At 31.4% G+C, this 24753-nt stretch overlaps 1 protein-coding gene and 1 long non-coding RNA gene across 2 annotated transcripts; both read right to left on the bottom strand.

Annotated features, from left to right (window-relative positions):
* Positions 1-11962: 11962 nt before the first annotated feature.
* Positions 11963-15279, bottom strand: LOC140879156 (uncharacterized). Its single transcript, XM_073282819.1, has 4 exons — positions 15154-15279; positions 14597-14771; positions 14231-14417; positions 11963-13041 (listed from the first exon to the last, which is right to left on the bottom strand). Exon 4 carries the CDS (start codon positions 12914-12916, stop codon positions 11963-11965), a length of 954 nt encoding a protein of 317 aa, XP_073138920.1. The 5' UTR covers positions 12917-13041; positions 14231-14417; positions 14597-14771; positions 15154-15279.
* Positions 15280-16557: 1278 nt separating this feature from the next.
* On the bottom strand, positions 16558-17117 carry LOC140878415 (uncharacterized). Its single transcript, XR_012149335.1, has 2 exons — positions 16990-17117; positions 16558-16842 (listed from the first exon to the last, which is right to left on the bottom strand). It is a non-coding gene; the product is annotated as an uncharacterized lncRNA (long non-coding RNA).
* Between the last annotated feature and the right edge of the window lie 7636 nt (positions 17118-24753).

Below are 24753 nucleotides of genomic sequence, written 5' to 3'. Positions count from 1 at the left end.
TTTAAAAGTTATTGAGTTTCTGTTATATCAGTGCCGACGGACTAAAGCGGGGTCGTGAGTTATAATAATTTATTTTTGAGTTTTATGTAGTAAACTTGAGGAAATTTATTAAATGATTATTTTCGAGGATCGTAAATTTATTTTAAATCTTTAAAAGTTGAGGGAAGTAGGTAAAGCTTCATTTTATGGATTTTTGGGTAGCCTTATTTATTTTAAAAGAATTTTAAAGTTTATTTAATTATCTTCTAAAAATTAGTGTTTTAAAATCCGGATGGAAGTTATTTAATTCCATTCAACTTGCAAACTTCAAAGAAAATGATTTTTAATAAATGTAGTGCGTGTGGTGTAGTAGTTGGTACTAGCCTAATAGCAAAATTTTGTATTTTAATCATTAACAACTACAATTACACACACATATACATACACCTACACATATATACACAATTTTAAAACCCAAAAAGAAAAGGAGATAGAACCCTTCCCCTCCCCCTTAACTCCTCTTCTCCTCTCCAAGACTCACGGCAGCCCTCCCCTTCAACTCCTCCACCGGCCGGAGAAGCTCATTCAAGTGCTAGGGAATCTGCCTTTCACGATTTCCAGCCTTGTTTTTTTGATTTCTTTGACTCAAGGCAAGTATAAGACATTTCTTTGGCCACCAAGCAAATATATTATGTTGTATGCTTGTTTCTTACCATGCATTTCGATTTTTGAAGGTTTTGGGATAGGGTTTCGGTTTTTGCTATAAAAAAATCAGTAGGTGCTCTTGCCTTTTTGAGATTTATGTATTAAGTTGATGTTGGAATGAGCTATGTCATATATTTCATTCGAATTTTGAAGGCTTGCATGGTTTTCAAATTTTCCAGCACGTTTTAGGCCAAATTTTTAGTGTAATTCGAAATTTTCATGTTGAAATATGATGGTATTGAGTTATATTTTAAGCCATGATCTTCCATTATTAAGTATGTTTTCGAAAGTTTGAGACCCGCTTGTGGCTATTTTCTTGCAAAATTCGAAAATATTGTGGTGATGGTCTAGGGGCTGCCCTAGCTATGCATTGTGAGCTTGCAGGATATAGGAATATGGGCTGGTTTATGGAAGGGTCATAGACTCATAATAAAATTTTCCAGCACATTGTTGGTTGTTGATGCAGGTAAGTTTGTTTGGGTGTCTAGGGGCTACTGGTCAAATCTGGGCTTGTTCAGGAGCCAAGGGTGGCTCAAGCGGTGGCCAATGGTGTGTGTGTAGGGGCTGGATGGAGGTTGGTTGAGGTTTAGGGGTGCAAATGGGTGAATTGTTGTTGAGCGCGTTGTGCAGAATTTAAGTGCTCTCGCGTAAGGCTTTTGGTTACTCGGTACAAGTGGATGGTTCAGGAAGCCTGGGCTGGCTGTGGGATGGTCCTAGGTCGAGCCTAGGATGTGAGGGTTTTGTCGGTTCAAGTTAGAGTCATTTCGGATAAGAGATGGTCAAGTTAAGGGAAATTTAGCATCGAGTGGTTGGTGCAGAAATTTTACGAGTTTAAGGAAGTTGTCCTAATGCTGAGGATTAGGTTCTCGTCTAGTGAACTTTTGGGGTTAAGAACTGGTCATTGCATTAGTACAAGGAGCGTAGGAGATGTCATTTCAAGCGGGAGTCCATTCGGTTAAGAATGAGTTAGTCTAAGGGCCGTACGGGCCAATCGTCCGTAACGAGTCTGAGGTGGGATAAGTTTATGAGCCAAGGGAAGTTCATATGCTTAGGAGCAGGCACTTAATCTTCACATTTACTTGATCGAAATATTGTTTATATTCGTTTAAAGGTCGAGTATTTAAGTGAGTCATTTTCAAAAAGTTCTTTTTCAAGAAGAGTTAAGTTTTACGCAAGTGGTGAAAGAAAAGAAAAAATTTTGAATGAGGAGATTTGATTGTGACAATAGACGTGCAATGTCGGTCGGGGGATGCCTTAGCTCACTTTCCAAATCAGACTTGTAGGGAAAGGCCAGGAGACATCTTGGTTCCCTAACAAATTAGAAGGGCAATGTGGGACCAGGAGAAATCTTGGTTTCCTTGCCATAGAGGGGCAATGTGGGGCCAGAAAAAATCATGGCTTCCTTCCTGACATAGTACTGTAGCCGTTGATCGATCAAACAAAAGAGGGTCACAATCGATGATCTAAATTCACAGAAAAGTTAACGTTAAAGATCAGTTAAGTTTCAAGTGTGAGTTTCAGTTAAAGTTTCAAGTGTGAGATTAGTTAAAGTTTCAAGCGTGAGTTTCAGTTAAAGTTTCAAGTGTGAGTTTCAGTTAAATTTTCAAGTTTTTAGTTTAAGTTCAGTTTCAATCATGCATGAGATCTTTTATAAGTTAAGCTTATTTCTGTTTGAGTTGGTTGTTTAAAGAAAAGTTTCAAAGTATTTTGAGTACAGCTATTTTAAAAGGCGTGTGCATGTATTATGTATCCCTCGATATTACATTTTTTATACTTGTTGAGCTTTTAGGCTCACTACATTTGCTTGGTGCAGGTTAGACTTTCGATGAGATCGAGGGGCATGACTCTTGAGTGGAATGTGATGCGGGCTTGACACATCCCTCCGACTTATTCTAGTCTTCCGCAGATGTTATTTAAACGTATAGTTTTGATGTCTTTTATTTTGTATATATGTTTAGATGTAAATTTAAGAACTTCTAGATCAGATTTGTTAGCATGTTAAACATTTGTTTGTTAAACTTTGACATTCGCAAACTTTGAATTATCTTTATTTCAGTTCTTGCTCGTTCTTCGTTTATATTGTTCTCTCGTAGTTCAATTATTGTGGTGTTGTTCAGACATGTGGATCTTAAATCTTAAATGTTTTAAATAGGTCATGCCAAAATTTTTGAAAAATCCTGCATTATTTTAATATCTTTTAAATATTAGAGGTTAGATGATCGTTTCATATATGCTTTCCTCATTCTTATCTGGGAGTGGTTGGAGTAGGTGAGTGCTATGGTTGTCACTCAGTAAATGAAAGAAAATCATCCTAACTTTTACAATCATTTTGACATAATCTCATATATTAGAATGTAAATCACATATTTATCAGAAATACAGGAATCATTTGATGCACTAAATCGCTTATGAGTTTCGTGGCTAACTGATATCAGTTCATATTTGATAATCTTCTAAAGGGTCAGACCATAATTCATGAATGTAACAAGAATCACTACCGTAATTTGTTAAAAAATACTATTTTGGTTATCACTACTGTACTGCATTTCACTGCTTTCCCTTTCCGCTACTCTTTCTGCTTGTAATATGCTCTCTTCCACTCAAATTTTTAGATGTTTATGCTTAGAATTTTGTGTAACATTGTATCAAAAATCCAAGTGTTATTTATAGGAGAAATTCTGACTGTTATGCTCCCATTTTTTGCTATTATTTGCCACAATTTTGAGTTAAAAACATCAGTTACAACTTTGAAGTAGCATTTGGTTCGATGATATTTCAGTCTAACTGGTCCAGCTGACTTCAATTTAATTGGTCCAACATCAGTCTAAGTAATCCATTAGTGTTCGCTAGTCAAACTGACCAGTTTTCATCATTTTAACTGATCAGTTCTCATCAGTCTAATCCAGCTGATTTCGGATTCTCACGTGATGAATGTATGTAAGTGTACTGGGTATCAAAGATAAACATAAAATAACATGCTCAGTTTGGATGTGCCCAAGTGTGAGCACTCTGTACCGTTGTACCAGAAGGTGATTTCCACACCAATCAAGATCGTGGACAACGTATGTCCATGAAAACCGAAGTTGACAAAAGCGACTTTTGGTTTCCAATCAATCATCTAAGATATATATAGAAATAGAAGATCCGAAATTATATTGGAGATATCATTATATTGGCACAAATTTTTTTGAAAATTTTTATATATTAATTTTGATTAAATTTTGTTTATTTTGATTTTAACCCGGGTAGCTCGATTCAAAAAATTAAAGTATTGACGGGCTTAAAATTCTAGCCCGGGTATATTGATAATTTTGGCTCCGCCATTGCTCAGTAACACCTTGCTATTGCCCGACCCTCGATAATATGATTAAAAACATTGAATATGTACTGACCCGAGAGAATCCCTCAAATTATGTCAAGATCATGAGATTTCCTCGCCTATTTAAAGATGGAGTTTGGAAGTCTGAATTGCACTTCAAAAGATCCGAAATGTGTATGTGAAGAGAGTTTTGATACCTATGTGGACGCCCGGCAGGATGGTCCTAACTGCACTTCCAAACTACTATGTGTCAAAACTATTTCAACACGTTGAGAGGCCGCGTGGCACCATTGATTAGGACTATCTGAACCTTGTTCTCTTGATCCCAACCTAGTTTCGTCGGTTCGATCTCTTTGGGTCTTCTGAACTCGGTGTTGTCCTTCTAATCTCTCCAAGTTTATTAATTTGATCTGATTTGCTTAATTAATAACCTTATAATCATATTTTAACATTTAAATCTATATTATATTCTATATCTATACTATTCTATAAAAGATGAGACCGTTTAGAAACTACTTTGGCCTGTTTGATGACACCAATATAAATTTATAATTTTAACCTTTGAACATTTATTATTCTTCATATAGATTATTTCGTAATGGTAAAAACACACAATTGCATTTCTCACTCCCACTATCAAAAACCACCCACTATCTACGTCTTGCTAAAATTTCATATTTATTATTATTTTAACTAGATATTAAATTATTTACATACACGCAAAGTGTGTACGTCGATTGCTAGTCTATATATATATATAAAAGCAGAGTTTTTACTAAATATAGTAGTTTTCCGCCAAACATACTTACTATAAATAAAAATTATGGATGAAATTTTGTTAAAACTATAGATAATGTTTTCGGTTCAAATAATAATAATAATATGATGATTAAGGTTATAGATAATGTATTCGGTTCAAATAATACTAATAATATTTTTGGTTAAATTTGTAAAAATAAATTTATATTTACTACTTTTATCAATGTTTGTTTTTTAATTTCAATTGATTTATTGTGTCCATATACAAATTAATCTTACCAAAAATATCGTAAATAATTTAAATATCGTGTATATATATGTCAAATTAATAATAAAAAAACTTACGACACAACCTAAAACATTTATATATGCTTGCATATAGTTTTCATAAATAATATATATATATATATATATATATATATTTGTGTGTTATAGTTTAATATGATAATTTTTGCTAATTTTTTATGCCTATATATATGCAAAATTTTCCATTAATTACTAGCAACATTGGCACACACGTGTGTAACAAAAAATGTGATAAATGCGTTTGTGCTTAATTTAAACATATTTGATATAGTGTTTCAAAAATTGAGTTAGTTTTGGTTTTCTCTTTTTGTTTTGCATAAGAAAGAGAAATATAATGCTAAGTAATAGAAGAGAGAAAAAATAACTGCATATACAAAGAAAATGGATGTGGGAAGTTATTTTTTGAAATGTGGATTTTACCGATGAATATTATCTACTTTTCCATTATTTTTTTCCTGTAAAATATATAGTAAGGAATTATTTTAAAATTAGAAAAGGCTATACCAACTTACCAAAAAAAATTAGTATGAGACTCACATCTTTAATATAATAGTAAGAGATATTCACCTACCAAATATAAAATTAATTTCAAAACTTTTCAAATTCATATTGAGATTGAAATTAAGAACATTGAAAATATAAAATAACTTTAAATATCTGCATTAATTATAATATTTCATTAATTTTTTTTTATTTTAGGTTTATCGATTGTTTTCTTATTATTATTATTATTATTATTATTATTATTATTATTATTATTATTATTATTATTATTATTATTATTATTATTATTATTATTATTTAATTGATGTATTTTTTTAAAAAATAATAACATTCATAATTATTTCTCATATATTTATGTGAATATATTGGTTTTGAAATAATATTAATATATTTGCATGCGTGAATCGTGATCAGCATATACATGTTATCAATAATAACTACCCGCTATACAACAAATAATAACAAAATTGTAATAAATAATTTGATCCGTCTTTAAGAATTTTTATAATTCATTAAATAAAATAAGTATTATCAATAAAATTTAAAATACTTATTTGAAATATTATTATTTAATTTCAGTAAATTATGTACGTGTGTAAAAATTCTCATTAATTGTATATATATGATAATTTTCGGTTCAAAATTTGATATTTGGTTGGATATTTCAAATTTTAAAATTTTATTGATTGTTTCAATATTTTAGATTTCAAATTTTTTTATATCATGATTTTTTGTTCAAAATTTATACGATGTTTCAAAATTTTAAAATTTTTGATTTAAAATTTGAAAATTTTTAATGTACCAATGTACGGTTCAAAATTTGAAATTTGATCGTATATTATCGCTATTTTTTTATTTCAGTTAAATTTTATGTTCATATATATATGTGAAAATTTTCATAAATGTTATATATGATAATATACAAATTTTTTGTTCAAATTTGAAATTTGATTGGATGTTAGTATGTTATCAATACTTTATAATTTCAATTAATTTTTGGTCAAATATGTAAAAAAAAATTGCAAATTTTATATATAATAATTTACCAATTTTCGGTTTAAACATTGAAATTTCAAAGGATGCTATAAATCTATATCTATATATATATATATAAAAGCAGATTTTTTTACTAAATATAGTAGTTTTCCGCCAAAACATATTTACTATAAATGAAAATTATGGATGAAATTTTGTTAAAACTATAGATAATATTTTCGGTTCAAATAATAATAATAATATGATGATTAAGGTTATAGATAATGTATTCGGTTCAAATAATACTAATAATATTTTTGGTTAAATTTGTAAAAATAAATTTATATTTACTACTTTTATCAATGTTTGTTTTTTAATTTCAATTGATTTATTGTTTCCATATACAAATTAATCTTACCAAAAATATCGTAAATTATTTAAATATCGTGTATATATATGTCAAATTAATAATAAAAAACTTACGACACAACCTAAAACATTTATATATGCTTGCATATAGTTTTCATAAATGATATATATATATATATATATATATATATATATATATATATATTTGTGTGTTATAGTTTAATATGATAATTTTTGCTAATTTTTTATGCCTATATATATGCAAAAATTTCCATTAATTACTAGCAACATTGGCACACACGTGTGTAACAAAAAATGTGATAAATGCGTTTGTGCTTAATTTAAACATATTTGATATAGTGTTTCAAAAATTGAGTTAGTTTTGGTTTTCTCTTTTTGTTTTGCATAAGAAAGAGAAATATAATGCTAAGAAATATAAGAGAGAAAAAATAACTGCATATACAAAGAAAATGGATGTGCGAAGCTATTTTTTGAAATGTGGATTTTATCGATGAATATTATCCACTTTTCCATTGTTTTTTTTTTGTAAAATATATAGTAAGGAATTATTTGAAAATTAGAAAAGGCTATACCAACTTACCAAAAAAAATTAGTATGAGACTCACATCTTTAATATAATAGTAAGAGATATTCACCTACCAAATATAAAATTAATTTCAAAACTTTTCAAATTCATATTGAGATTGAAATTAAGAACATTGAAAATATAAAATAACTTTAAATATCTGCATCGATTATAATATTTCATTAATTTTTTTTATTTTAGGTTTATCGATTGTTTTCTTATTATTATTATTATTATTATTATTATTATTATTATTATTATTATTATTATTATTATTATTTAATTGATGTATTTTTTTAAAAAATAATAACATTCATAATTATTTCTCATATATTTATGTGAATATATTGGTTTTGAAATAATATTAATATATTTGCATGCGTGAATCGTGATCAGCATATACATGTTATCAATAATAACTACCAGCTATACAACAAATAATAACAAAATTGTAATAAATAATTTGATCTGTTTTTAAGAATTTTTATAATTCATTAAATAAATTAAGAATTATCAATAAAATTTAAAATACTTATTTGAAATATTATTAATTTAATTTCAGTAAATTATGTACGTGTGTGAAAATTCTCATTAATTGTATATATATGATAATTTTTGGTTCAAAATTTGATATTTGATTGGATATTTCAAATTTTAAAATTTTATTGATTGTTTCAATATTTTAGGTTTCAAATTTTTTTATATCATGATTTTTTGTTCAAAATTTATCCGATGTTTCAAAATTTTAAAATTTTTGATTCAAAATTTGAAAATTTTTAATGTACCGATGTACGTTTCAAAATGTGAAATATGATCGTATATTATCGCTATTTTTTTATTTCAGTTAAATTTTATGTTCATATATATATGTGAAAATTTTCATAAATGTTATATATGATAATATACCAATTTTTTGTTCAAATTTGAAATTTGATTGGATGTAGTATGTTATCAATACTTTATAATTTCAATTAATTTTTGGTCAAATATGTAAAAAAAAATGTAAATTTTATATATATAATGTACCAATTTTCGGTTTAAACATTGAAAATTCAAAGGATGCTATAAATACTTTATAATTTCTTCTAATTTTTTTTGTAACCATGTATATGTGTAAATTTCGATAAATATTATATATGACGATGTAACATTTTTCAATTTTAAAAAATGAAATTTGATCGGAAGTTATTGCTACTTTTTAGTTTTAGTTAAATTTTTTATGTCTATGTATATTTGAAAATTTTCATAAATGCAATATATGATGTAGTACCAATTTTTTATTCACATTTTAAATTTAACAACATATTATCAATACTTTTTAATTTAATTTCAATTTTTTGTTGTGTACATATATGAAAATTTTCATAAATACTATATATATTGTAAAGTATTAATTTTTTTGTTTCAAAATTAAAAATTTGATAGAAAGTTATCACGAATTCTTAATTCTGGTTGACTTTTTGTGTTATATATACGTAAAAAATTTCAAAAATGTTATTTATAATAATGTATCTATTTCGATTCAAAATTTGATTATATATCATTATTTTTCAATTAATTTCAATTAAATTTTTTTTGCCCCTATATATGTTAAAATTTGCATAAATGCTATAAATGATAATTAGGTTTTGCTTAAGATAATCAATATTATGGCTGGACCCACCATAAAAATATAGAATGCATTAAAATATATACAATGATGTATCATTTTATTCAATTTATGTTAATATTTTGAGTGTTGTGTTACTTTTATATGTTTAGTTCTCACTAATATTTATAATATTAAATATATAAAAAAATTTATATAATATTACATTTTTGAATTTTTAAAAGAGTATCGTTGTGAATGTTTGGTGTATTGATTGTTAGTAAATCAATTTATATGTATATTAATTATAAACTTGATATAAATTTTTTATGATATATATTCTAAAAAAGTAATAATAATTTTTTATTTATTAAAATATTAATACTCTGTGCATCGCACGGGGTGAAATACTAGTCTATATAAAAGCAAACAAGTCTATAAAAATAGTAACTTCATGTTTTTCCGCCTAAACATTCATACTATAAATAGAAATAGCAATTAATGATAAACAAAATAATAATAAATTATTGTGGAGAACATTAAATACTGACAACTATTTGACACATATTCCTATACAAAATAAATGGATGTCTTTGATTTTTGCATAGATGGTTAATTAATTTATTTTAAAAATAATAATAATAGAGTTTAAATAATATATATAATTAAATTTCATAATTAATGTGAGTTAAAAAAGACAAGAATTCTTGTGTTACAAAGTATGCTAAAAATAAAAAAGTTTTCTTAAAATCATAATTTTTTTAAAAAATGAATTATCGAGATATATATTTATATCTATCACGTTAAATATATAAAAATAAATAGCAAATAAAAATATAATTAAGTGTTAAGAAATTTTGATTTTTTAAAAAATTTAAATGTGAATTAGTTCCTTAAAAATATAATTCTACAATTGAGTATTTACATTTATTATAACATGTCATTTATTTTTGTCATGATTTTGATTTTATTTTTAAAAAAATATTTTTTTTTTGTAAGATTTTGATAAATTAAATAATATGTGATTTTTAAATATAATTTTATAATTTTTTTTATAGTACTCAATATACTCAATCAAGATATTGAATGTAATGATGAAAAAATCAATTTGATAAAATATGATGTTATCTTCGTATGTGCATTATCTCAAATGGCATAAATTTTTTTATAATAACATTTAAAAAACTTAAAGAATTAAACATATTCATCTTTTTATATCGATAAAAAATATTCAAACACTTACTCATTCTAATATTTAATTACAACATAACACTTCATGCATTATAAAACTTTTCAATTTTTTATTAAAATTCAAATTTTAATCTCAGAACTATAGAAATATAAAATTTTTTATTCCAGATTCGATTATGTCAGTCAATTAAATTTCTATTTTGATTTTGGATTATCATATCTACAACTATTATTTCTAGCAAACAAGTCTCTAAAAATAGTATCTTCATGTTTTCCCGCCTAAACATCCATACTATAAATATAAAAGGCAATTAATGATAGACAAAATAATAATAAATTATTATGGAGAACATTAATTATTGACAACTATTTGACACATATTTCTATACAAAATAAATGGATGTCTTTGATTTTTACATAGATGGTTAATTAATTTATTTTAAAAATAATAATAATAGAGTTTAAATAATATATATAATTAAATTTCATAATTAATGTGAGTTAAAAAAGACAAGAATTCTTGCGTTACAAAGTATGCTAAAAATAAAAAGTTTTTTTAAAATCATATTTTTTTAAAAAAATGAATTATCGAGATATATATTTATATCTATCACGTTAAATATATAAAAATAAATAGCAAATAAAAATATAATTAAGTGTTAAGAAATTTTGATTTTTTTAAAAATTTAAATGTGAATTAGTTCCTTAAAAATATAATTCTACAATTGAGTACTTACATTTATTATAACATGTCATTTATTTTTTTCATGATTTTAATTTCATTTTTTAAAAAAATATTTTTTTTGTAAGATTTTAATAAATAAAATAATATGTGATTTTTAAATATAATTTTCTATTTTTTTCAAATTTAAACTATTACATGGAAATCAATATAAAAAAAATTAGCTGATAACGTATAAAATAACATTAGAAGTAAGAATAATTTTGGTTTTTGATTGTGGAATATTTTTTATTCATTTTTCTCAAGATAAAATTGAAATAGTACAAATGCAAAAAATTATTTTCCCATGAAAAATTATGAAATTTAGAGACAATATAAAATAATGAAGCCGCAGTACGTGTTATAAATTTAAGTTTCTTGCCAAAAGCCAAAAGAAAATTTAAATTAAATGCATGTCACCTTTCAATGATACAAAATTTGTATAAATAATATTAGTTTATTTTATTGATTGAAACAACTCATGATTTAGGATATTAAAATCATGGACAAAAATTTGGTGATTAAATAGTGCACATTTTGAATAAAAATAAGTTGAAAGAGTAAAATACTGGAAAAAACACCTAATATTTTTAAGAAACAAATAAATAAAATAAAATATGATCAAAATGTTGTGAGATTTTAGAACATAAGATGCAGAAATTAAAGATACAAAGCAATTAATGATAGAAGAAAATAATACATTATTGAGTTAAAATAATAAATTAAAATAATAATTGAGTTAAAATAATAGATGTAATGGTCTGTTGTATCTTGATTTACGAATCAAAAGAATCTAATAAATATGAATATCAGGGATCTTCAAATTTTGATACATAATAAAAATAATAATTAAAAAAATCAACGATATATAAATGTTGTAACAATAAAGTTTTTCAAGATTTTGAAATAATTTTTTGCTAATTCTACGGATTATGATCAATTTATTTGGGTTTCAATTATTTATTCTGCCTGAGGTACTGGTCGAGATGAACTTGCACCAGATGTACGTTCTGTTGTTCTTTGAGGACATACCTTGGCATAATGACCTGGTTGGCGACAGATATTACAAGTCCCGGACACACCTCTGCACTGCTCGGTAGCATGTCGTCCACCACACTTGCCACAATACACCCCTGACTCACTAGATCTCTGTCCTGTACCAAAAGGCCTCTGTCCACTCGAACTGGAGGAACTACTACCTGATTTCTTAAACTGTTTACCTTTCGGTCTGAATCTAGAATACTTTCTGCCACTGCTTCCTCTCTCAAATCTGGGAGATGGTTGCTGAAACTGTGGCGGATTCTGTGGCAATGATGCTGATACTGGCTGTGGCGATGGCTGTGGAATAAATGGTGCTCCTCTTTGTCTCAATAACCCTGCTTCTGCTCCCTTAGCTTTATTCAAAGCGTCAGCAAAGGTATTGGGTCCTCCACTGTTCACCAAAGTAAACACATCTGGATTGAGGCCATTAATAAATTGATCTGCCATAGCTTCATCAGTTGCAGCTATATGTGGGGAAAACTTCAAAAGACTTGAAAATTTGGCCACATATTCTTCAATGTTCAGATTACCTTGCCTCAGATTGGAAAATTCAGCACTCTTATCTTTCCTGTAGGAGACTGGAAAGAAACGTTGATAGAATTTAGTTTTAAAGACAGTCCAGGTGATTGTCGTACCTCGCTGTTCTAAAGCTCGTTTTGTAGTAATCCACCAACTCTTAGCAACTTCGTGAAGTTGATGTATTACAAGTCTGATACGACGATCATCAGAATAATCCAGTGATTCAAACAACTGTTCAATGTCTTCTAACCAATTCTCACAGTCAACTAAATTTTCTGTTCCTTTCTGTTTTGGCGGTTTAAACGACTGAAATCGTTTCAACAATGTATCCATCGGCGTAACAGTAGCATCCATAGAATCAACAGATGTACTACCCTGTGCATTCTGAGGTTCAGCAACTGGCGGTGGTACTGGTGCCGGTTCAGCCTGAGGAACAGCCACGGTCTATCTAGTGATCGGTGCTTTACGGGGAGGCATATCTGATTGTCAAACAGATTAGTGCATAAATAATATCATATTCTGCAATTTATTCCATCCTTCTCTGATAAGCATTCTCATGCGTTCTCATGAGAATTCAGGTTCTGACTGAGGATAATCTGGAATATAATTGCATATATAGCATGCAGTAGCAATGAAAAGCACATAATCATGCAATCACATAATTCTTGCAATATAATGCATGCTCGCAAATACTGCACATAATCATATACAACATGCTATTGCAATATCAAACAATCAGACATACTCAATCTACCCCGCTCATCAACTTATATCTAAGTCCAGAAACTTACGCTCTGATACCACCTGTTGTGGGGACCTCAGGTACTAATCTAATCTTACAGGGCGATTAATAACTAGAAATATTCAATTTGAATATTATTCTGCTTAATAATCAAATAAATAATACAGGACATTTGGCGACGCAAAACCTTACATTTGGCGACGCGAAAACACGTCGCGAAAAGAATAATTTTTTTTCCCCGGACAGACCACACACGGACCTTGTCCGGACCCTGCACGGACCCAAGGAACGGGGTCCGTGCCTCTTCTGGACCAGGGTCCGTGCCCATGTCTGAATGCAACAAAAACGGGATTCCAAGACAGAGTGCATCCGGACCCTTGCACGGACCTTGGCACGGGGTCCGTGCCCTGTACTGAAAAATCAGAATTTAACATTTCAAGGCTGTAAACATGAGATATACAACTCTTATTCAATCTCAAACCTCATTTACATGCATTCTGATTCAACTACACAGTCATAAACATGTAAATTAATCCCTTCATCTAGGATACACGACATCAAATATAAACGAGTATTCTCAAACATATATACAAAGGTTCTTATTTGTATTATAACATGTTTAACAACTCAAAATACATGTTTTCTTCCTTAAAAACCCGAGTCCTCACATGCTAAAATTCTATCTCGAGCTATCCCTGTCGCTTCTGGCCAGCTCCTGCCCCACCTATTGCCATGCACATATACAAAACACAGCAATAGCCGGATAACTCCGGTGAGAATAAATCTCAGTATAAATAACAAAACATGCAATATAATAAACATGAATGCAATGCATGTTTCAATGGAAGGCTATCAAATCTTATTTCAACTGAATATTAGTTCTTGGGATCCCGAGAAAATAAAATCTTCAACAAACACCAACTCACCCAATCGAGGTGAAGTCAAATACTTTATTTTCTCTGACTTTGGTGCAACTATAGTGAGTCTTCTAGCTCTGGAAGTAAGTCTACATTTCATGCCACTCAACTACAGTCCTCCAAACGTCATATGCACTCTAGGCCTTTCAACCCTCTGTGCTTTTCAGGCTGGAGTTCAAGATGAATACAACATAATCTGTATGCATTAAAGACTGTAAAACATCTTGAACATCTAAGCACATAAGCAAGGAAATCATCAAATCATCTAATCACATAAAAACAAAAAATCAAACACGTATGTGATTAACAAGGGAATACTCGAAACAATAGCTATTTCGAGTGTTCTATCCCATCTGGATTAGCTGTAATTTATACCTTTTAATATCACGTCTGAAAGTACTTCAAATCTGCAATTACATCAATGATAATTCATATCAAAAGGCTGCTCAACTTCTCAACTCAATCTCAAGTGCAAATGCTATCAAACCTTTCTTCAAATCCTTCTCGGTTCGACTCGGAGATCTCGAGTTCGGCAAACTTCGATATAAAGCTGAAATGACATGTAGAGTGACTAACAAGATCAGATGCAACTCAAACCATGCTTCTTTCAATCAACAATATCAAAGTCTTGTCATTTTGCGAATCGACGGCATAACGGCTAAAAACCGGCAACCGAATCAATATCACAATCAATATATCAATCACTACAACTCATAATCTTCAAGATATCAACATGTAATCACACGTCCAACACAAAATCAGAATTTGGAGATTTTTGAAAGAAATTCATATAAAATCTGAACAACAGTCTTTTTTCGAACCATTTTCGAATACGTAACCGATACTAGCTCAATCACATATAAAATCAAAAATAACAACAACCCATTTTCAACATAAAAATAAAATCTGAGAAAAGTGAATGAAACTTGTACCAAAACGAAGCTTTCGGAGCGATGATCGCAGATATATATTTATCTCGAATTTCTAATGGCCGGATCACAAGATATCGGAGCTTTTGGAGACAAAAATGGCGTCTTGGATAGGTTCAGCCGTGTTCTCTGCCTTTTCATTTTTAATTCTGATGCTTCACGTTGAAAAGGGCTGAAAATAGATATATCTTTAGATAATTATCAGTCAAATTGCAGTTTAGTCCCTAAACTTTTGACTATTTGTAATTCAGTCCCCGAAGAAGCGATTTAATTCAATTTCAATCCTTATTCATTTAAGAATATTAGAATTTAATTCTAAACTCTAAATATTCCCAAATTAAATATTTTCGGATTACAATTAAATAATTTCGAGCCTTTCATAGCTTTTCATAAACCACCCTCTGCTCCATGACTTTAGAACCCATACCAATGAAAATTTTGTCGTGTAAATGTTTAAGAAGGTCCACCTCCACACATACCCTGGCCATCGTCAAACGTTCTCCCTTTGACGTAGCTTCATCCATCTTCAAAGGCTTCCCAACAAGGTTGGCCACCGAATAGAGGTGCTTCTTGTCAAATAAAGATATAGGCAGGTCAGGAAACCGTACCCATACTGGAACAATTGAGCATTCTCGTTGATAATCAAAATCTGGAGTCCATTTGAAAACTCGAAGAACATAGCCCTCTAAAAACCATCTACCTTTGCCCCAAAAGCGAGCCATATCCTCCTCTAATTTGAAGTCTATGAATAAAAACCCTGGTCTCAAGAATTTAACGCTGTAAGGCCCTCAAAAACCAACGGCAGAAAACGCTTGCAAAGTTTTTTTTCGTCGGCCATCCACCGGAAAATTTCCCGATCAAAGCATGTGGATGAGCATTCGTCCTCTAAAAAAAAATATTCCAGGAGAGTTCTTATAAAGAATCATGGGTTTGATCGAGGGTGCCTCATCGCCCGACATTTATGATTTCTTTAGCGTACATGGAGATGAAGCCATGAAAGCCGAATCATAGGTTTTATTCCTAATGTCCGGCGGCTCCGGTTCCGGCGCCGACGAGCCGTCGTGTTGTAGAATGCACCTAGGGTTGCCGTCGCTCATGGAGCTATACCAGTTTTAGTAATTTTTTTCCTTTCTTTTGGTAATAGTTTCTGGGATTGTGTTCTTGAGTTACTGTGTATGTGTTTGTCTGGTAAATGTTCTCGAAATATTTTCCCTAGTTTTAATGGTATGCACTAACTTTTTACTCATACTCAAGTACCATGGATTAAAATCCCAAACTTTGATATCAATATACCAAAACTAAAAATTGGATAACTTAGTAAACCAAAAAAGTCCTTCTCCACACATACATACGCCTTTTGAAGAAATAATATCAACAATGGCAGAATGACATCGAGTCTGAGATCCATTAAAATTCAAATTTCATCGCATCCATTTCTTAAAAAATCAATCGTTCGTTAATTTTGTTTCTCCCACGATAAAATTAAAATTTTTTATTAATTACGGCATTGACAACGCTCCTGTTCGAGGTCTGGATCCGGAAGGCAGACCCCATATCGGCAACCTCCTTCAATGCAGAATCCGTCGCAGTAATTTGGCGGGTCATCTCCATCATCACAAGGACGACCAATGTAATAGATACCATTGTTACAGTTAAGCTTCGACTTCCCTTGAACATAAAAATGATTATTACCTTCAAGCAAAAGGATATATGCAACCACACGTTAAAAAAGATCAAGAATTAATTCATATCTAATCGACAAATTATTTTATATATTTATTGGAAAATCAGAATAATATTGTCTAAATATTAATATAAAGGTTGAAAAAAAATACACACCTACGTAAAAGATGACCGCAAAGATGAGAATTAGCTGCAAAACCCTAAAGTTTGCCATTTTCATATTCTCTATTGTGGGTTTTTATTGTTTAAAACTTTAAAGATTGATTGCTCGACTTTGAATTGTTTAGTACAAGTATATATAAAAGCATTCGGTTGTATAATTGACAGGTACAAGTTTCTTTTATTTAAAAATGGAAATGAAATTATATTTTGAAATCAATGAAATGTTGCTATTATATTAAAGGTGGGTGCCCAATAAATTTAAAAATCGTTTTCTAATCAATTTGCATGATGAAGATTTTTTCGAAATTACAATTATAACCTTTTTCTTTTTGAAAAAAATTACCGTTAAGTATCATTGCGGGGAAATCGCTAAAAAAAATCCCGAACACCAAATAAACTTCAGTATCTATGTCAGAACTTGTCGTTGTTCAGTCCCCATTTAAGTTTATGAACTCCCTGCCGAACACCAAAATACCAAATACCCTTGTATATAATTGAAAATCCACTACTCCTTTTATTATTTTAAAACAAGGACAATTTATATGATACTATATAATATTTCTTCCTCAACTTCATTTCCAGCGTTCTCCTTTCCCTACTTCAACTTCGAATTCAACCCTCTACGTGCATCCACGTCCTTGTACCATATTTTTTCCAAATTTGAAGGGAATAATTGGAGAGGCGAAAGAAGTTAATTTTGAGTGAAGACAATGCAGAAAATCGAAGGAAAAACCAATGAATGTGAGTAGAATGTTCGAATTTTTTAGGCTCAAACTTTATGTTTTTTCCTCTGAAATTGCACGAGCAAGAGTGAGTTAGAGTTTTATATATCCTTTTAAATTGAATGATTCCATGAAATATGTGTGTGTTGTGGTACTCAATCTACCGACTAATTTTATCTCCAAAATCTAGGGTTTAGTTTTATCATGAGATGATTTGTGTTTCCTTTTTTAAATTCTAGATTGATACGCGTTTATTCCTTATAGTACTCAATTATTATAATTTCATGCCCAATTTTCAATGTTTAGTTCATAATTCGAAATTTTGTTCAATTTTTTAGAAATTTTTTTGGAAATTCTTTAAATTATTGAATGTTTCAGAAAATATTCTTAGTTGAACCATGAAAGAAAACAAATCCTATAACTAGGAATATGAAGAAATCTAGGCCATGAATGGGAAGAATTTGCATGTATTTAGATTTTATTATATTATTTTTAATTGGAGATTATTTTTATGATGCATTGATTGTTTTTATTTGAAAGTTTGTTAGGATTTGAGAGTGTTTGTATTACTTGGTCATACTGTATTTCAATAACTTTTAAGATTGTCCATGTTATATTTCAATATATGTTATTGAAGTGTGTAAATATTTATGTTATTTGCAAATACATTTTTTGGACCGTTTGCATGCTTCATCTTTCAAATTATTTTTTTTATTGAAAATGAAAAGATGGTGATAGGATCTTGTGTCAGTAAGGTGCAACCCTCAATCGTGATGTTTATAAACGTACATGGTTGGGTGTCCAGCCCATGACACGAATTTCATCTTCGGATATAAACAAGATGTGAAGATGAACAAAGATTGAGTCCATAGACGGTGATTATATCATCAAATGCAAATGGATTCTTGGAGTAAAAATTGAGTAATTTATTTATTTATTTATTTATTTTTATCTATGCTTATAATTTGTAGTTTGGGAGTTTGAACTTTTATATTTTTTTTAATCATCATGGAGTTTTGTAATGCTAGTATACATTATGTGCTGATTAAACACAACGATGGGATCGCTTGAGTGTAGGGGTGGAAAGGGAGAATATACTTCAAAAATTATGCTCAACTAAAATTGATTAGAACACAATCGGGTTTAGCGATTGAATTATTTCTTTCTTGGTGTCTATGTAAGTTGACAAATAAACTGGTTATGCGTAAAAAATGTGAAAGAACAGATTCTAAACAACGAGTATAGAAAAGTATGCAAGACTAAAAGACAGAGATAAACTGAAGTAAGAACACAATGAAATGTTTATGGATGCAAAGATTTCAAAAACTTCTGCGTCAACTCTCTTCCTCTTTGGAAGGATAACACTAGAATACTTTGAATTTTACAATCAACTTACAAAATCCCACTCCAAGACTAGCACTTATACAAATCACCTATCTCAGAACTCCTAGTAAACACAATACAAAAGCAGTCCTCGACTGAATGAAATACATGAGCATCACAACTAGATTACGAGTGCACAAGTTGATCCTTAAATGATCGAATAAGAACTAAGAAAGTGTGATTCGAGTTTATTGATCAGTTAAGCTTGAAAAGCTTTAAAATATTGGTTGCAATAAGAGACCAGATAATGCGAGAGTGTTCAAAAATGACATAGAGCCTTGCTCAACTGATCGAATTTTCTATATATAGGCTTGGGTGCCAACGGTTATTATTTTAAATGTTCACTGAAATCCTCAAATTATTCTCGTTGCACTGTTTTTATATGCCATATCAACATTCTCTGCAAAAAGTACATTTTGAATATGCGACGATCGTTACAGGAATGTCTGAGTGCGGATGATCTTATCCGCTATGGTAAACTATGCGATAGTCTGAGTATCTTCTGAGTAAGGGCTTCAGTTTACTGATAGTGGCAATTTAGAGATAAACTGAGGATAATTGGATGTAGTAACAGTTTAGCAAAGGTAAACTGATATAACTTTGCAGTTGGTCGATTGAGCAGTTCACTTCACTTCACTTCACTTCACTTCACTTAGTTTCTGTGATGCGTGAGAAGTTTAGCGATGCTATCAGTTTATCGATGCTATCTGTTTAACGAAGCTATCAATTTAGCGATTTGACGATGCTCGTACAGTTTTAGATTTTCTATTGTCACAATGCCCAAACACCTAAACTTAAAATCTCCAACTATTTTCCCCTTTTCAGTGTTTGATAAAACATAGGCTTATCACAACTTCGTTTACCTGTTAGCTGAGGTAAACTGATAAGTTTTACTATCTATAAACTTTGAACTTTGTTATGATATTATTTCCGTCCTTTTTGACAAACTCAATAGATAATTTGTCCAAACGTTCAATTGTTCTTCGAATAACGATAATTCCGTAAAAAGTGTTGATAACATAGTAAAAGATGAATGTCTATTGTTGACTGGGTAGTAATGAGAAGTGTTTTGAGGGCGACGGACCAAAGGATGTCTGCTAGACTAGCCCTGATGGCCATCTCTTGACTGACTGGATCATGGGAGCGCCTGATGGTACAAAATTTGGCCAGTAAGCGAAGATAGAGATTCTATCTGATTTGACATTCTATAAAAGTTTGTAGTCAATGTTTCTTTTAATATAATGAGTGAACTTCAGTGGAAAGAAAATCCACTTTAGTTTCAAGGGAGGCATGTGATTGCTGCAGTTGATTAAGAGAAGAGTTTGTAAGATTGAACTAGTGCAGACTTTTGAAAAGCAAGGTGAATTGCTTCTACAACATAGCTACTTTGTTGGTCATTGAATTTCGAAGCACCAAAATATGATCTCCAGATTTGATTTGATAATTCTTGATGGCTTGAATGTTTGCGAAGAGAGAGACCAGTGATGATTCAATGTTATCGAGGTAAATATTCAATTCATCAGCCTCCTCTCCTTCAGGTTCTTGAACTGGCTCAATAATCTCATCAACAATCAAAGAAAGTCCTCCTTGACAAAGTTTGCTAAATAAGGTAGACTAGTGAGCTTTGGTCAGGAAAACTTCTTCTTCTTCTTCTTCTTCTTCTTCTTCTTCTTCGATCTTATCACAATATTTCTCTTTAATTATTAGTTCTTATTCCTCAATTTTCCGCTTTCATTTGCTTGATTCAAAAGCAACTTCTTTTTTTGTTTGTGGAACAGATATGTGTGTAGATGACAATGTCACAAACTAATTCATTGTTTCTACTTCGAAGGATTCATTAGTTTTGGTACTTTAATTTGAACTTTGAAGCTTGACTGATGAAGAAGCACTTTCAAATTGATATTCATGCGAAGTGAAGAAAAATGGAGGAATGTAGAAAGTCTCTGGCTTGGCGACTGAGTGTTGATAAACAATTAGAGCCAGACTGTGTTCCTCAACATTTTCTTGTCTAAGTGATTCATCACTTGGACTGTGAACGAACAAAATTGGTTAAAAATGGTGGTTCATCTCATCATCAACAGATTGTGCCAAACTTTCTTATGTTGCAGTGTGAGTCATTACTTGTTTCATAGCTTCATCGACATTCATGAGGGTGATTTTTGGTAAGGAATAATCATGCACTTGAGTGACATGAACTGGATTTAGCATTGTTGTGGATTATACCGAAGCGAACATGACGATAATAGAAATTTTGGAATAAAATAATCTTCTTGAACACCAAAGATTTACGTGGTTCACCCAATATAGGCTACGTCCACGGAGCTGCTGCAAATCTTTATTATCGGAAAAATATTACAAGTGTATACAAAACACTATATCTCTCCACAACCAAGCCTCGAGTATTACCGAGAAAATATTTCTCTAACTCACACAAGAGATCACCGAAAAAAAAGAACAACTCTTTTTTTCTACTCTCTATTTTCTTCTCTACTGTCAATACAAAAGAGAAGAATGAGATACAATAACTGAAATAAGGGAGCTCTATTTATAGTAGATCCTTCATTCTTCTTTCTTCAAACATTTGATGTGGGATTCTTTAATGGACCTCACCCTTAACAATTCTCCCACTTGAAGACTTGATTTCAATCATGGCTTCAGACAGTCAATGCAGCAACTCATCCCTCCTTGCTTATACTTGCAATCCAACTGAAGTCGAACACAACTTCAGTTTGTCAGTGGTCACCGCCTTTGTGAACATATCAGCTGGATTTTTACTTCCAAAAATCTTCTCAAGCATCAAGATTCCATCTTCCAAAACGGATCTGATAAAATGGTACCGAACCTGTATATGCTTCGTCCTAGCATGATAAACAGGATTCTTTGCCAAATGAATAGCACTCTGACTGTCACAGTGTAATGTGCTATCCTCAAGCTTCTGACCCAACTCTTCAAAGAATGATCTCAACCAAATCATCTCTTTGTTCTTTTCCGTGACTGCAACGTACTCAGCTTCAGTAGTCGAAAGTGCAACAATCTTTTGCAACTTGGACACCCAACTTACTGTCGTACCACCCAATGTGAACACATATCCAGTAGTACTCTTTCTGCCATCTAAGTCACCACCCATGTCGGCATCGACATATCCTTGTAAGTCCTGATTAGTCCTCTTGAAGCATAGAGATAAACCAGCAGTACCTTTCAAGTATCTGAGAATCCACTTCACTGCTTCCCAGTGTTGTTTTCCCGGATCGCTCATAAACCTGCTCACAACTCCCACTGCATGTGCTATGTCTGGTCTGGTGCACACCATTGCATACATGATGCTTTCGACAGCAGAGGCATAAGGAATCTTATTCATATAAGCATGCTCCTGCTCCGTCGATGGTGATTGGATTTTGGTTAGTTTGAAATGACTAGCCAAAGGAGTACTAACTGGTTTAGCTTCATCCATGTTGAATCTTCTAAGCACATTTTTCACGTACTCTTCCTGAGATAACTTCAAGACTCCGTTCACCCGATCTCTTGAGATCCTCATTCCAAGGATTTTCTTTGCAGCACCCAAATCCTTCATTGCAAATTCTTTTGATAATTCTCTCTTGAGTTTATCAATCTCCACCAGACACGATCCTGCTATCAACATGTCATCCACATATAGCAGTAGAATGATATAAAAACCATTAATCTTCTTCATATAACAACAGTGATCCGCCTGACAACTCAGGAAACCGTTGTTATTCATGAATCCATCAAACTTCTTGTACCACTGTCTTGGAGCTTTTTTGAGACCGTACAAGCTTTTTTGAAGTTTGCATACCATTTTCTCCTTCCCTCGTACTTCAAATCCCTGTGGCTGCTTCATATAAATTTCTTCATCCAAGTCACCATGAAGAAACGCCGTCTTTACATCCAACTTCTCCAGATGTAAGTCTTCCTTAGCCACTAGTTCAAGTACAGTTCTGATAGTGGTTAACTTCACCACTTGAGAGAAAATCTCGGTATAATCAACGCCTTCCCGCTGTTGAAAACCTTTTACAACAAGTCTCGCCTTGTACCGCTTGCTACCGTCAACTTCTTCTTTGATCCGATACACCCACTTGTTGTGTAATGCCTTTTTGTCTTTCGGAAGTTCTGTTAACTCCCAAGTCTGATTGGATGACAGTAAATCCATCTCGTCTTTCATGGCTAACTCCCACTTGATTGAATCATCATTTTGCATCGCTTCATCAAAGGTCTCTGGTTCACCTTTATCTGTCAGCAAAATATAATGAAGTGCAGGGGAGTATTCTGAGGTGGTCTGATTGTTTTTGACGATCTCCTGAGTTCAATCACCGGAGTTTGTGGATCAACTTCTTGTGCAGTTTCTTCTTCCTACTTACTATCCTCCGACTCATTCATAGGAATATCTATCAATGGCACTTCATTTGACTTCTGGACTTCAGGACATTTATCTCCTGCTGCAATGTCTGACTTGTCCTTGTACAAAACTTGCTCATTGAAAATGACATCTCTGCTCCGAATGATCTTTCGATTTTGGTCATCCCAGAACCGATAACCAAAATCATTATCTCCATAACCAATAAAGAAACATTTCTTTGATTTCGGATCAAGTTTCGTTCTACTGGCTGAACCGATGTGAACATATGAGAGACAACCAAACACTTTCAAGAACGAAAGGTTTACTCCTTTGCCGCTCCAGACCTCCTCTGGTATTCTGCAATCAAGTGGTACCGAAGTCCTTTGTTGATCAGATATGCTGCAGTGTTAACTGCATCAGCCCAGAATGATTTCGGCAGTCCTGCGTGCAATCTCATGCTCCTGGCACATTCATTCAGGGTTCTGTTCATTCTTTCAGCCACACCATTCTGTTGAGGTGTACCAGAAATGGTTTTCTCCATCTTGATCCCGTTTTGTGCACAATACTTCTTGAACTCAAAATCTTCATATTCTCCTCCGTTATCAGACCGTAAGCACTTCACTTTTAAGTTGGTCTCATTTTTCACCATGACTTTCCACCTCTTAAAGGTTTCGTAAACATCAGATTTATTTTTTAAAAAATAAACCCAAACCTTCCTGCTCGAATCATCAATAAATGTGACATAATATCGCGAGCCGCCAAGGGATGTCACAGGAGATGGTCCCCATACATCAGTATGAATTAAATCCAACTTTGCTGCTTTTGGTTCTCTTTCTCCTTTCGAAAATCTCTCCCTTTTCTGTTTTTCAAGAACATAACTTTCACACAATTTGTGTTCGACAGTTTTTAACTCCGGTAGTTTTCCTTTTGATATCAGCATCTTCATTCCCTTCTCACTCATATGTCCAAGTCTACAATGCCATAGACTTGAGTTGGCTCCAGCATCCACAATTGCTAACATTTCTCTGCAACTGGAAGTCATATAAAGAGTTCCAATTTTTGTTCCTCGAGCAATAATCATGGCCCCTTTGCTAACTTTCCAAGAGCCATCACCAAAGGTCACTTTATGGCCTTCGTCATCGAGCTGTCCCACTAAGATTAGATTCCGGGTCAACTTTGGTACATACCTCACTTTGTTGAGCTTCCAGATAGATCCGTTTTAAATTTTCAAACTGACATCACCCATACCAGCTATTTCCAAAGGTTTTCCATCAGCGAGGAAAACTTTTCCATAATTAC

The sequence above is a fragment of the Henckelia pumila genome, chromosome 2 (assembly GCF_033568475.1).
Source record: "Henckelia pumila isolate YLH828 chromosome 2, ASM3356847v2, whole genome shotgun sequence".
Classification (NCBI taxonomy): domain Eukaryota; kingdom Viridiplantae; phylum Streptophyta; class Magnoliopsida; order Lamiales; family Gesneriaceae; genus Henckelia; species Henckelia pumila.
The sequence above is the reverse complement of the archived record's forward strand: the minus strand, read 5'-3'. Positions and strand labels throughout refer to the sequence as shown.

Excerpts from the sequence above, each read along its gene's own strand:
- LOC140879156 (XM_073282819.1), bottom strand. The coding sequence starts at position 12,916 with ATGGATGCTACTGTTACGCCGATGGATACATTGTTGAAACGATTTCAG.